Source organism: Anopheles coustani, chromosome X, assembly GCF_943734705.1.
Source record: "Anopheles coustani chromosome X, idAnoCousDA_361_x.2, whole genome shotgun sequence".
NCBI classification, from domain to species: Eukaryota; Metazoa; Arthropoda; class Insecta; order Diptera; family Culicidae; genus Anopheles; species Anopheles coustani.
The window spans coordinates 533,253-548,221 of NC_071290.1; the positions used below are offsets into that span (position 1 = coordinate 533,253).

Sequence of the window (14,969 nt, forward strand, 5' to 3'; positions counted from 1 at the left end):
GAGAAAAAAACGACAACTTTACGCTGGCGTACTTAATTTGCTGCACCTAGGCAACGCTGTTCCGTTACGAAAGTCCGCATCCCACCGGAATGGCTGTCCGGTGAGACGATTCGTTTCGCACCGAGCGGACCAAATCGGAGACAGCGTGCGGCACGCGTCGTGCAGCTGCAACTGAGTCGAATTATTGCCAAATTTTCCTACCAACTCTCCAGAGCTTTCCCGGTGTCGCGGAACGACGGGGTTTTGCTTCTTGTCTCACGTGCACCGGAGCATAACGCGTCCAGGGCGGACAACATAACGTGACCAAAACTCGCGTTATGTGATGATGTATTCTTTGTGGACGCGCGGAGGGTAATTCGCTTTCACCCTTGCACTTGCATCGAAACCCTTACGCTCGCAGACATCTAATCGTTCACCTTAAATATCGCTCACTTTGACTAACGTTCGTCGGAAATGGGTACACCTTTGCATCGTTTGATCGCCGCTCGGATGATAGCTGAACAAACACACGCTTACCAACGCCTGCACAGCTATCCGAACGTGTGTACGTGCGTGTGTTTCCTGCTCAGCTAAAATTACCTGGTACTTCACCAAAATTACAAATAGGACGCGTGTTGTTGCCCCACAAAAACAAACCCCAAACAACCATCAAATGGAGAGCAAAAAAGAAAAAGCGAATAATAAAACCGCGACAAAAAGGGCGCCAACCAGTCAGCTAGAAGCCCGTCGTAGGATCGAGCCCCGATTTAAACACGCCAAGCACTGTACCAAAATTAGGCCCACACGGTTTGCGCAACGGCGCAACCTCATTTCGGGCCACGCGGGTATGGGTGATTTGTGTTTTAATTTGTCATAATTTTAAACGACACATTCCCTTCCGATGGCTTCCAGGCTTTGTCACGGGCGTAGGGCTTATGAAACAGCCAATTACCCTCGATGTGCCCGCAATAGAGGAGGGTAGAAATTTCCACAACAAAAAATTACACTGGAAGGGGAGGAGGAGGAAGAGGGGAGGGGGCAGTTGACAGAGCGGTGGGTCAATGATGCACGAGACGCCCGGGGCGAGATGCAGATGAAATATCAATCATGTACGAACCATGATGTCCCGAAGTTCACTGCCAGCTGGTGCGGATTAATTAATTTATTTATGTTTATATGTGCAGGGCAGGCGAGCATACATATGTTTGCGCACCGAGGATGCCCTTCCGCGAGCTGCGAGTGATCCCGAGCCGAGGGGCGGCTTCGCTAGATTAATCGTTAAACCCATTTCGCAAATTGCTCCACTTATATCCACGTGGTGTGATGTGCGTTGGCACGTGTTTTAAAAATATTAATGTGCTCTTTCGTTTTATTTCTGTGCTTCCACCCACGGCTAGGTGGGTTTTTATCTTTAGCCCCCGCTCATTGGGCCACCGTTTATCGGTAATCGCACCGAATTAGCAAACTTTAAATTGAATTTTTTAATTGCCGTTCATCGCAGTTGAGCTGCGAGGCTGTGGAAGGCGCCTGTATGCAGGCAACGCGCCACGCTTGAGGAACATTTCAACGCTGGCAGGGGATTTAATTCGAGCACGTTTGAAATTGATGCATCCGAGGCGGTTATTTTTTTCATACCCCCGGCGTATGAAAAACGTGGCACACGCTTATCAAATCGCAGGCTCCGCAACGCATACATACACCCACACACACCCGTACTCTAGGCATGGTTGCGTAACACTACCATTTTTATCACGACCCACTGGTGTGATGTTGATAATGCGGTTGGCAAACGCCTTTAAAACTATTTTAAGGTAGCGAAGCGATGCCAAGCCAACTTCCTATACGCTTTGGAACATCCGGCCAGTCTGTTCTTTCTTCGCCTTCGGTGTAAGAAACCTCGGCCGCAATCCTAACCAATTAAAGCACATCCGATAAACACCGGTCCGCCGCTGGCCGAAAGAAAGGATCCGTCCAGTAACGTTGCGCAAGGAGCAGCAAGATGGAATAGAAGCAGTTAACCGCAAGCAAGACATGGACAGCACAGATTATGTTAGCTCCGCAAGACAGCTTCTCGCCGCCCCTCGACCGTAATACCTGCTGGCACTTTGCGCCGGTATTGCCCTACCCATGTTCCGGGCAGCTTCGTTTCGTGGTCGAGCACACACACACTGGCCGACGCGTCCTTGGACTTGTGGCGTCGTTGACAAGTCTTAGTCTCACCGGCGGTAGGGCGTCCCTTCAGCTCGTCAGGACCGTTTTTCACGCCCGGTGTTGAAAAATGTTTGCGGCGCTTTCTTCTTGGCCGCACCTCCCCCCGGGGGGGCAAGCGAGACATTGCAAATAAATTTTCCTTGCGGTTCTCTGCACAGCCCCGGTACGGCGGGGAATGGACGGCGGAGCGGAAGTATGCCTCGCTGCGCCCGTTTCCGGAACCGGTCGACGTTCGTTTCCTTTCGCCGCCAAACGGTCCTGGAAGTTGTTAGCAGTGAGAAGGAAACCGTCAGAGCCCGCCTTGTCACCGGAGCGGAAGTATTCATTGTCCGTTCGTACGTTTCCATGTTTGGGTTTGGTTTCCAACCGGTGTGTTCTTTCTTTTCAACATGAGCAGCTCGAGTTTTGAACGCCAACAATTGCCCTCGAAATGCACGTTCGGCCAAACAACGAAACGGCCAACATTCGCCGTTTCGAAAGGAAAATTCACTCTGAGTAATGGCAACGGTGACGTGGGGAAGCAAAAACGAATCATTTCTATGTAAGAGTTGCACAAGCGTTGCTGCATTTCATGTGCTCCATAAAAGTAGTTTTGTTTACAAATCGTATAAACTTGCAATTATTATCGAGCGGCCTTATAAAAATCTTTCTTGATGAGCTCACGCTGTAATCGTTAATTACTCAACGAAACGTGTTTGCATGGCACGTACATTTCGCAATAGAATCCTTCGTTGCGTTTGGTTGACGTCACCAATGTAAAAATCAGTCCAAAACCCTACCAATCGAACACTTTTTGTATTCATATTCGTTTATTCATTCATTCATGCCGCTTAAAGGGATTTAGGCCAGATGACTAATCCAGAACGCAGTGATATTGGATAAAACCGAACGGTCATAGTTTTATTGTTGATGATGTGTTTCGAAACACTTCTTTCGGTCCTTGATTGGGATAGGGTTTTTTTGTCTTTTCGTTACGTGCAAGATATTAACCGTTTGATGATGGATGGCGAGCGAAGCGCGAAAAGGTTGTCAACATTCTGAATACCCGTTGGGAAAATTCCAGGAAGAAAAACGCGCCAACCGGTCGGCGGGAAAATTCGCAATGTCTCCGAGAGTCGCGGCGGAATATATCAGTCGGAGGGTTTTGCGCTACAGGTGTACTTTGTATCCCTAACGACCCCGGCCAGTCCTAATCTGACGAGGAGGATTTCCCTTTCGTTCGGCCGTTTCGAGGGGCGCGCGCGCGCGCGGTACCTGTGTCACGTGGTCGTGGTTGCCCGTGGCGAGGGAACCCCGTTCGGTCTATCGTCAACCTGGCTACCTACCGTCACTATTTCCCTATCTCTTTTCACGCCGCTTAGTCTGGCCGTGGTCCGGAAGCCGGCCTGTGCTGGCGAAGAAACAAGACAAAAACAAATGCAGAAAAAAAGCATACACACACACGCACACAGAAACATACGCAAATCCGCGGCTTGCGAGACTCAGCGCGTGAACGACGGGTATTGCATACTGATGAGATTTTATCCGGTCGGGTATCCGCTCCCCGACCCACCGTGTTTCCCACCGTGGAGTTAGAGAATAATTGAACGCCTCGCGTATATCGGTTTGGATGTGGCAAATATTCCGGTTATTCCTGAGCAATCGGCATGGAGCACACCCCGCCGGGTGTATTATTTATGCTTTTACCGCCTTGCTTCCCTCTTGCACCCCATTGACGAGAGAGAGAGGTTTGGGAATCCCCCGTCACACGCCTACACGCGAACCTTACGGGCGATCGATCCATTTCCAAATCCTTGACAGCTCTTTCGGTACCCCTGCAGGCTGCGAGCTGGTGTCCTGGATGTGAACGATTTCGCAAAAGCGGATCCACCGACGCAAGCTCACCGTCTGCTAGTTGCCGGGTAGATCGAATTTTGCTTTTATTTGCTTAGCATCTCGGGCAGCTAGTGCTCACGCCATTGCTACACTTCATTTTTGTGTTACTATGCATCTAATGTTGGCTAGCTGGTGTTCTACCAATGTCACAACGAATTGAATCATAACTTGAGACGTCAGAATATAAAGCAAGGACGTCATTATAAGCATGAGTTTCTGATAGTTCGTACCGAATATCGAACTCGTGCCCTAGTTCCGATACGAGTCCTGCTGTTGGAGTGTTCCACTTGATAAGCATTCATAAAGAGCCACACCAAACAAAAGAACCACACAAAAAACGCGTAAAAACTCTAATCCAGCTCAAATATTTTCACTTTCCACCGAAAACGCTGGTAGTCGCACCAATACGAGAGACATCTATATTTTGTTATTCTCAAATCCGAACAACAACAACAGCAGGGCTAATGGCTCCGTACGGATGCGTTCGCTAAAAAAAAAGTGATGCATGACGATCGCCAAAAGTTGTCAACGATGCTGTCTTGCTGATCGCGCTCGCTGCAAATATACTTGTTTCGGAATGCGCAAACGAGCCTCACTACGACGAAGTGGGGTTAAGTGAGGGGCACGAAATTGACGATCATTACGTAATCGGAATAGCCGGATCGATGGCGGCGCATTGATACGCCGCTTGGATCGGCCTGCCATCCAGCGGTACGGGATGCTGGGCTGCACTGAGATAACATACACTGCCATACAGGTGCGACAACACGGGCAGTCCGAGATCTTTGGCGAAGATCGGCGTATTTTCCGCGGGAGCGAGTCGAGCGAATGAAGGGCAAACCACGCACGGCCCAGGAGAGCCGCGGAGAGCGAGCGAGAGAAAGAGAGAGAGGCTGTGGTCCCCATGATGTAGATGATCGCTTGCACGATAGGGAATTTTCAGCTGCGCCCCGCGTGCATGCACTTACGCGATCGATCGCGAGCGTGTGTCAACGCCATTCTGTCGAGCGAACGAGAGAGGAACGGGCGCGATATTAATTCGACGCGCGATCGGACGGCGCTAGCGAAGGTTGACCGCTATTTAACAGGGGTGAGCGAACACTGGCCCCACTAGTACACATCTTGTCGCGCTGACGGAGAGCAAAACGGGAAGTTTCGCCCGAAATCCGGACCCGGTGCTGCTCGTCGTCACTCGTCGTACAGTGTGGTTTTGGTGATCGCGGGAGGCCGAGACTTGTACGTGCCCCGCAGGTCGGTGGGAACAAACGCGAAAAACACGCAGCACACCAGCAAGAAAACATTATCATCCGCGCCTGTCACGGTTCCGCTCGTTTCGGGCTCTATCCACGCGGGCGCGCGCGCACGTTGGTGTTAAACTGAGCCATTTCTCAAACCTGTGTGTGGTGAAAACAAAACAACCGAAACACTGTTATACTTAACAACGGTGCTACCCAGCGCGATCGATTGGAGAGAATAATTGTCCCCGCGCGCTGACTAACCTCGGACCAAGGTCAGCATCCGTCCCCAGCGGAGTGCTTATCCGATCCTCCAAACCGGTGCTAGCCCACACCGCCACTGCCAATCAACTTCACTCCACTCCGGCTTCACCGTCTAGCTAAAGAAACCGCAACAACATGGCTCGCTTGGAACGATACGTTGTTGTCGTTGGCCTGATCGTGCTCCTAGTAATAGTCGGATCGGTAAGTATTGGTGTGTTTTGTACTGCGTACGATCGATCGGCGCCCGGTGCTATCAATTTTGACAAATGACAGATAAACCGACGCGCAGCAAAAGGCCAAAGGCAAAGGCGCGTTGAATTGGAGTGTTTTTAGTAAGTGGGTAGGCAAAGGTAGAAGTGATATATTAACCGGAAGTGTCAAACCAACAGCAAAAGTCACCATCATTTCCACTAGCAAGGCTCCCTGCCGTTCGAGCACGGTTCCGAGTTTCAACGCGTTAGTGCATGTTGCCCCTGGGACCGCCCGTCCCCCCCTCCCCCGCTCATCCGGCCCGTTCACTCCTGGAGAACTTTCTGCTGTCGTCAGACGGGCACGTCTCTGTAGTCTACCACCATTTCCCATAGGCTAAACCTTTTTTTTTTTGGCGCTTCGATCCCGCACGGCCACGATGTTGACACAAATGGCCGGGGCCGCTCCCATTGTGATTTGAGGATGGAGGGCCAGTCCATCCCACCCCAAGCCTTCGTTACCGCCTTCGCCAAACGGAGGGTTAGTATTCACCGAAAGAGCAGCACTTCTTCTCGCTTCCGTCTGGGCGCACTAAGACGCAACAACCTCCCCCGGTTACGGGGAGAGGGAGGGAAAAGGAGGAAGGAAAATCACGTTTGAGGTGGCATCATCTTTGCCCTCCCCCGAGCAAAACGCACTGTGCGAATAGGCCGAGTGAGTTTGCCGATCTCACGCTCGAATCACCGTCGCGTTTCGTAGAAACGGGAAAGCTTTCACACCTAACTTTTCGTCTCCTCCCGCTCTACCGCTCGCCCATCAAACGCGATTTCGCTATCTTCCTTCATTGTTCATCGGTTTCCGCACACAACCCTCCCCCCCCCCCCCCCCCCGACCCTTGTAACTAAATTTCTCGATCGACGAGCTTATTGCAGGGGTCGGCAAAGGTCCAGTGTCCGCGGGCTAGTTTAAATCCGTGTCCCAGGAGCAGAATTTGGCGAAACTTGAGCTATCAAAACGTGGTTCGTTGCAGCAATGCTAACCATCTCGTCCTCGTTGTAGCACCACCACTTAATTGCTAGTGACATGCAAGTGGAACATCCGTTGCAAGGGCGCAAGTAATCAATCAACCCCTGGCAATCAACTAGTTTTGTGCGCAAACCCCTGCCAAACTACCTGCCGATCGTTTCGTGGCGATATGCAAACGCTTATCTACGCAAACGCGTAGCGCTAGCGTGAAGTGTGCGCATTTGTGTTCGCGTTTTCGCTGGAACCATGCCTGGCCACTCGGCTTTTCGAAACGGTTCCTAGATGAAATCTCGAGCCTCGGCCATGTAAATTCACGGTCCCACGGAGGCTCACTTTATCGGACCTTAAGCGCGGGCATGATAAAACTCTTTTTGGTGGATATTTTCCTACTTCGTTGAAACACAAGCCATATTGCCTTTGAACGATGAAGATAAACCCCGTAACTGAGTAATTTGATCGATTTTTGTACACACCACGGAAACAAAGACAAAGCGTTGTTTTCGGATAACAACCTTCTCGAAGCCGGCGGACGTCAGGCGCGTTTTGCTGCAAAATAGAACTGCAACTTGCTTTCGAAAATACCACACATTTCCCATCGCTCAAAACGCCTCTAAAATAGCGTGGGATCAATGGCGCATGGCTATACATTGCAACCACCATCAGATTCATTGACATCACAGTCAATTACAAAACGAGTATCGAGAGTTCTAGGAGGGAAGCAAGTGGAGCGTGGCGGGGCCACCTACGAGAATGACTGCCGAAAACCGTAAAACCAATACCAAAAAAGAAAAGGAGAAAATGGCAAGCGACGAACGAGTAAACACATTATCAGAACCGTTCCGGATCAAACCCCCTGGCGGGTTTTTACGATGTAGAGAGATACGCCAAATGAGTCATCGCTAGCTGCTAGTAAGGGCGGCTTGTAGTTGAAGCGAAAATAGCGGCCATTGTGCTCCGGATATGTACGTACCTGCGTACGATAGAGAGTACAACGTACCTCTTCCTCCGGGGGGGGGCGAGTGGCGTAAACACCCCCAAAGCCCGTGGAAACGTGTACAGGGCGGGGTTCTGGGTGCCTTCGTCGGCCTGGTTCAGGAAACTTCCCGACTACTTGACTTCCGGGGCTCCATCTGCTGACGACAGCTGGAGAAGAAGAGCCGCCTCTCTGGTTATCTCTGACAAACGCTATCGCCCCAGAACCCCTTTGACCTCTCGCACTGCGTAGGACACGTAATTTTAGCGTAGGGCACGTAATAATCAGTAATTTTAGCACTACCATCGAAAAGATGAACCCCGCAAAGGTCGAATTTTCAACGCACCCGAAGTTTGTTTGTTGTTTTATAAATACGGACCTAATGGTACCACTTTTTCCACTGCTGTTCTTGTATTTGTCGACTAAGCCTCAATTACTTGATGGGGCATGTATTCTCGTGCGTTAGCTGCGATAAGCTCGTGGCGCTAACCAATCTACACCATATTTGGCTGCACAAGTTTGTTGCCTTATACAATTTCGGAGCCAAACCAAACAACATTTGGAAATTCCTTTCAATTTTTTTGTGGGTTTTCCTTTCTTACCCGAAGGGAAATACCAGGACCTAATAAAATAAGCTTTATGTGCCCTTGTCAACGAGCCGATCTGTGTACCCAGTCTCGGTGCACTTGATCGCGAACATGGCAGGATATTGCAATACTCCATACATTTGCATCAGAGAAAAGCCTGCTTATGAGCTACTCTACCTCTGATTGAGAATCAGAGTGACTAGTTGCGATACTTCCTGCACTTCGGTGTCGAGCAGGATTCGTATCTTGCAAACACTATTTTTAATGGGGTACGCCTCCCAACCGGCTTCATTGCTTGCAACGGTGTGCCTGGCCAAAGTGCTAACAATACCACCACGGCAAACAGCTCATTTCAATAGTACTTGCACACCAACCAACCACCCACCTTCCGGCCGCCTGCTCGTGAATGCAGATGAGATGATTAAAAGAGCAACATCAATTCTGTGCAATCATCAACGTCCCACCATTTATCAGGCTATAAGTTATGAAAAAAGGCTCCATGGCGGCTTCGGCTTACGAATGCAATCCCTAGAAATCACCTCCAACAGTGCAAAACGGAAGTCGACAAGTCACCGTCAGATGTGGGCCGCGCTCGCCTCATAGTGACACATCCTTGCGGTGTGTCCTCTCATCTAGCTGAAATGCGGAAACGTCGCTCGTCAACGGTAAATTCTCGCAGATAGGTGCATCTCGTCGGGACTCGTTAGCGGTATTAAACTCCCTTCACCATTTCCTTGGCGTTTCCGGTCTGACTCCGGCTGGTGGGTAATAGAGGTAGAGTAGAGGCACGATACTTGTGCCTGGGACACAGGTTCTTTCGGCTGATGCGACACTCTCCGGCTGAGGTCCTGCATGGGGATAGATCTATTTTTCACAACCAAGCCATTCGACGGTGGAAGAGAGCAAAACGGTTTTAAGCTGCTTGTGAAACGGCATGCAAAAATGTAAATGTTATAATATTTCTATTCTCGACAGTAATGAGTCAGCAGCGCAAATGGATTGCTGATATATGTGCTTTATCGGACTTTTGCTCGAATAAATAGTTAATAACGATTTCCTTTTTAGAAGAAGGTCGTATTTATCGCTTTACAATATAACGCCATAGTGATGGTTATGTGCGAAATGCACCTACACTATTTTTTGATTTCGTTTCGGTCGAGCTCGTCTGTCATGATCAAATCGTAAGAAGCCAGTTCTTTAAGGAGACGGCTGTGGCTTTCGCGTAAACGGTTCTGATGTCGCTTTATTAAGTCGATAACCATATTACCATCATTACATATCGCCGGCAGACGCGAACAAAAATCCCGCACTCGAAAAGTAAAACGCGAAAAGATCTACACTTCGCGAGAAGAAACTATCAGCCGGCCGGTTCCCAAAACCGGTAGATCCAGTGTGTCAAGGACTCAGGCTTCTGTGTGTGTGTATTTTTATGTGTTCGTTTATTTTTCGTCGAACTGATTTCGCTTAGCTATCCTATCTCAATTGGTGGTTCAGACTAAGCCATTTTGATTGAGCTATTTTGAGTAAAACCATAAACATGATGCTGTTTTCCTTTCCCGTTTCTATTTAATCGATTAGATTGCTTTCCATGCAATCAAAATTGTTTTGTTTTCAACGAAAATGAGAATTAACCGAATTTGGAAAAAAACTGTACCATCAAATAATCAAATAAAAAACTGAAAACCACGTTAAATTACTGTTGCTACGAAAACTTTAGAGTCTCTACAAGCAAACCACAAAACAATTAGGTTTTGACCCGTTTTGGGGTTGTGTCTTGACTCAACAGACATTTGTTGAATTAATAATTTTATATTTGTTTTTTTTTTCGTGTTATTCATTCATTTGGTTTTGACAATCATTTTATTTTCATGAGCTGTCCATATGTGACAATACATGTTTGATCTAAATAGTATGAGGTTAGTACATATTAAATCGTATTTATATCATTTATTTATGCTTATCTCTGCTAAAAATAACCCGTTTATTTCGAATGCTCGAATGCTCGAATGCTTTCGAGTTGGGCCTTGCAGCATTTTCCAGTTGAATGTAACTATTAATCGCCATTTGTTTGTTCTGCTTAATTTTTTCAAGTTCCTTATGGTGGAGAACTTTTCTGCCGAAGAAACTAATCTGTCAAAGTAGACGGGATTAATTTCTTTGATTGCTCTGAAACGGGGTTTCCAAAATATGAATACTGCATGTACGTAAAACAGATCCATTTATTGTGCTTTCGTCCAATAAGATTATGCCCAAAAGCAGCAGCATCCTTCCACACGCGGCTAGGAATTGTGGGGAGGTTTTTCTCGTCCCTTTAGCTTCTGCTTCGGAATGTTCAGTTTTTCGTAAATACCTTATCCGGGCAGCATCGGACGATGCAAACCCGGGTCCTGGCCATCGATACTGAACTTTAGCCTTTTAACAGTAGAACTTTTGACGATATCGTAACGAGTATCGGGGCGTCGCCGGAAAATGGACCGACGGGTTTGACCGATCGTACCGGAGAAAACACACAAACACACATAGATGCACATACACATACTCCCTAGCGGGTGCTTGGCAAGAGTTGATAATATTGCAGGAAAATCGTAACGCTACCTATTCCGGAAACGACGTATCTGCAGGCGAAGAAGCTTCCCGTGCATGTGCTTGGCTGTGTATGTGTGGCTGGGAAAACCGGGAATGCTGGTGCAGTGCCACTTCACTCACAGCCATCCTCAACGTTACAATGCGTTCGCCGCGCCTGGTTAACTGCCGTTTCGAAATGTCCTTCTCTATTTAGATTTTTTTTTGCTGCTTTTCTTCCGCTTCGCGTTTCGTTGCAAAATGGCATCCCAAAGTTGCTTTGTTGCCGCCTCCGATCCAAAGCCAAGGTAAAATCGTCCACTTGCGTCTAGCGAAGTCAACAGGTACTTCCGGGCTAAGCAGCGTTCGAGTTCCACTGGCGGAAAATGGCTACGATGCTGGATTTTTTTACCCGGATCCGGAAATAGTATGCATTCAAGCACGTTCCCAATTGGTTGCCAGACTTGCTAGATTTGACAGATACTACGCATGCCTCGCACACTTAAAGGCGATATACTCAAAGCCAATAATAATAGTTCGTTCGGTGTTGCTCGATTGCGATTACCTCCTTTGTCGTCGCGGTGTAATAAAGTTATGGTGTATTTTTTTCTTTTTCGCCCTCTTTCATTCTGCTTCTACCCTCTGTTTTTCTATTTTCCTTTAACCCTCTCTCTCTTGCTATCTCCGCCACTCTCCCTTCTTCTGCTATACAATAGCTATCTGCTTTCCCGCAGACTTACAAACCACTAATCCGGAGTCGCACCGAGCAGCGGGAAGATGAAGTCAATAGCGGGTACGACTTGGACAGGGACCAGAAGCTACCCGAGGTGCTGTCAGCCTTGGAGGAAACGACGCAAGGCCTGCCGCTAGGGCCACGTATTGTAAGTGTACACAGGAGGCAGAGCAAGCGGGCCGGCACTGATAACTGTCAACCGTCAACTGACTTAACTACTATTTTTCTCTCTTATTTTTCGCTGGCAGGACGAGGGTGACAAGTCGAGTAAGAATAACTACAACATACCGGGGGTATATCGTGACGAAAATGGTAAGCTTCACGCTGTGTTCCATTCCACCCCCCCGACGCCAGTTACCACCCCGCCCAACGACCTCGTTGTCTCGCATGCTCCAACCACCGCTGACATCCTCGTACTCCGAGGTGAGCGCTCGTCTGTGCCCAGGCGTCGCGTCACTTAGTATCATCCGAGACCCGCCAGTAACCCAACCATGTCCTCTGTCCCTCTCTGTCTCTCTTTATCTCTCCTGTGGTGTCTCTGGGCGCAGCATCGACAGTGAACGAAACGAAGACCGATGTCCGGGACATGATCGGGGACCATTTCGCAATCGACTCCTACCCGGAGGACTACCCGTTCGAAACGATACGACACATCCTGGCGGCGAAGCCCGACGTTTACGGAGAGTTTTTCGAGAAGGAACCGCACACCGAGGAGCTGGTGACGCGCATCGACAGCCCGGCGGACCCGTACCTGTGCAGCTCGACACAGAAGCCCGAATATCCCGTATACGATCCGACGACCCAGGCCTACATAGTCAATGTAAAGGAATACTACCAGTCCGTGACCTACGAGAAATGCGAGTAAGTCCGGTGCGCTGAGATAGGTTTAAGTAGGGCCCGATTTGAGCAATTGTTAGAACGAGGTGAACGAGAAGAAATAATATTATGCATTGCTTTGCATTTCTCATTTGAACAATAGGCTAGGCATTTAGAAATCCATAGATGTACCATTGCTTTAATCAGCAGATCCTCAAAGTCCGCTGTTCCTCTCCGTCTGTCCAAAAGGTCTCACTCCAAACTGAGAATGAAATCACTGTCCAAAGGGTAGAAGTAAAGAGTAAAGAGGATGTGCTGCGTAGGCATTTTAGGCACGTTTCTTCGCGACTCGTCTGCGAGATACCGACTCCAAACTAACCTGCCCTTTCTTGCTTGCTCCTTCTCCCACCAGCAATCCGAAAGCCGCCTGCAGCAATGTGAATGCAGCGAAGGGTGGTAAGCTGTACTGCGAGCAGGTGTACGGTGAGTACGAAGTGTTCACCGTCCCGAAGGATGGTCCCAAACGGTTTGTCAAGACGAAGCTGAAGTTCCCGTCCTGCTGCAAATGCCGGCACGAGGTGGCAGAGGCCGCTTCCCCATTCCAGCATTTGCCATAGATAGCACACGAGGGTGTGTGCCCCGGAAGCCCCGTCGAGGAACGTAGCCGAGTGCGTCGGTGTAGCAGTTAAGTCTCATGTACGTTAAAATGTACGAATTCCGTTGGTCCGATTTTGCCGATCGTCGAGGAAAAGGCAGAGGAACCGATAAACTAGCTAAGAAAATCGAAAAACTCCCCCATCTCCGGCTCCCTCTCTCTCTCTCTGGAAACCGTCGCCGGGAGCTGGAGGCGCGAGGTGGCGAATGGAGAGAAAAGTATGCTAAGCGTTAAGATGTTAAGCAAAATTACAACGACGTTTTAAGGATAAAACCAATGGAAATAATCATAACTAGCATTTAAACGGCACACGTTTTTTTTTTGTTTTCTAACACTAGCATAGGACATTCAGCTCGTCTATGCTCTAGGGTCGACGCCCAGGACGCAGTGGCAGTGCGTGCGGAACACGTTCTCATTCGTTCGTCTAGGTTGTTTAGCGCAAACCAAAAATAAAGTGAACCCATTCTTGTCCTTTTAATCCTCACCGATTTCCAGTCGTCCAACGGCGAGCAGAAGATAGCCATCCGAAAGCAAACCCCGGTGCCGGTTGCTCTCCCCCACCCCCTCTCCCACGACCAGAGCAGTTCCGGCGCTTCCTACTAGCAATCATGCTGGATTAAGTTGACGAGCTCGCACACTTACGACACGACCTGTTGCGTAAGGTTGCGTTCGGTGACGTAGAAAACGTAACTATCGTCATCCCGATAACAAGCTCATATCCTCATCCCAGGGGAAGACTTCTATGTGCGTCAACACGACTTAGGTTTTCTGCCATAGACGGAATCCTCCAGAAAAACAGGATAATTTCGAAATGGCTGGAAAGTGACCGAGAGCGGCTTCAGCAAACATTGTTCGCCAGACGCGTGATCGGTTGGAAGGCTCGCAGGATGGCAAAACGGTACGCTGCTTCCTTTCTGTCGTCACACTCAGCCGAGTGCAACTTGCCTACTGGCCTAAGGGTCGCGTACGTCCTTGCCGGTGACCATCCTGCCGTTGTTCAGGATCGGCTCAACACCACCCGAAGCAGCCCGTTTCGCGTATCGTTCGGGAGCTATGACACACTGCGCATGTTTTGAAATTCAAATTTAAATCGAACGAAACGATAGCAGGGGCACTCACCCGGATGCTGTCAGTGAGGTTCGTCTTTCAGCTCCTCTAGCCTGGACAGCTTTGTTTGTATAGCACGCTCCTGACTAGAAAAGGACACGTCGGACACGTTATGGAAGGCCAGTGACACCTACACAGGGTGGAAAATTCTTTTCGTCCGAGCTTGTGAACAACTCCTTCGAGTTTCCACAACTTTACCTCCGGTTCCGGAATTTATTACACTCCATCTCTTCACAAGCCCATTTAATCCTTTTTTGGAAGGAACATGTAGCTTTTCTTTAAACTTCTATTTTGCATTGCATTACGCTTTCTGATTAAGGAAGTTTCGGTCTGCCAAACGTCATGCTTAGCTGGTGCATATGAAGCATAACGCGTTGAAGCTTTTTCTTGTCGGTGACATTGTATAAAATGTACAGGTTGTGTGACATTTTTTGCAGTAAATTTGAACAAATTATTCCTCAAGTTTGTGTGCAGAGTATTCAGAAAAAGTTAACAGCACTGGAAAAAGTTATTGTGTAAGGAATCAGCGAAAAAAGCTCAACTTACTTATTAATTTATTTTAAGTGATCGTATCTGCAAGGCCACGAATCAGCATGGCATTGAAAGAATAATGAGAATAAATTCCTCTCACAAATACAAATAAGTGCTATGTTTGCAGTTCGCTTTCGTTACAAAATCAATGACTTTTTCATTTAAAATACTTCGAACATTTATAAAAAATAACTTCTGACACGGTTCTACAATTACTGTGTGTTGT

General features: G+C 48.5%; 1 protein-coding gene across 2 annotated transcripts; it reads left to right on the forward strand.

Moving 5' to 3' along the window:
• Positions 1-5,171: 5,171 nt before the first annotated feature.
• Positions 5,172-13,577, forward strand: LOC131269063 (uncharacterized). Of its 2 annotated transcripts, none has more exons than XM_058271379.1 (5): positions 5,172-5,765; positions 11,618-11,782; positions 11,883-12,057; positions 12,183-12,495; positions 12,863-13,577. In XM_058271379.1, exons 1-5 carry the CDS (start codon positions 5,700-5,702, stop codon positions 13,065-13,067), a joined length of 924 nt encoding a protein of 307 aa, XP_058127362.1. In that variant the 5' UTR covers positions 5,172-5,699; the 3' UTR covers positions 13,068-13,577. The 2 variants fall into 2 exon arrangements, with proteins under 2 accessions (XP_058127362.1, XP_058127363.1); XM_058271380.1 differs by having other exon boundaries at positions 11,883-11,946.
• Positions 13,578-14,969: the final 1,392 nt, after the last annotated feature.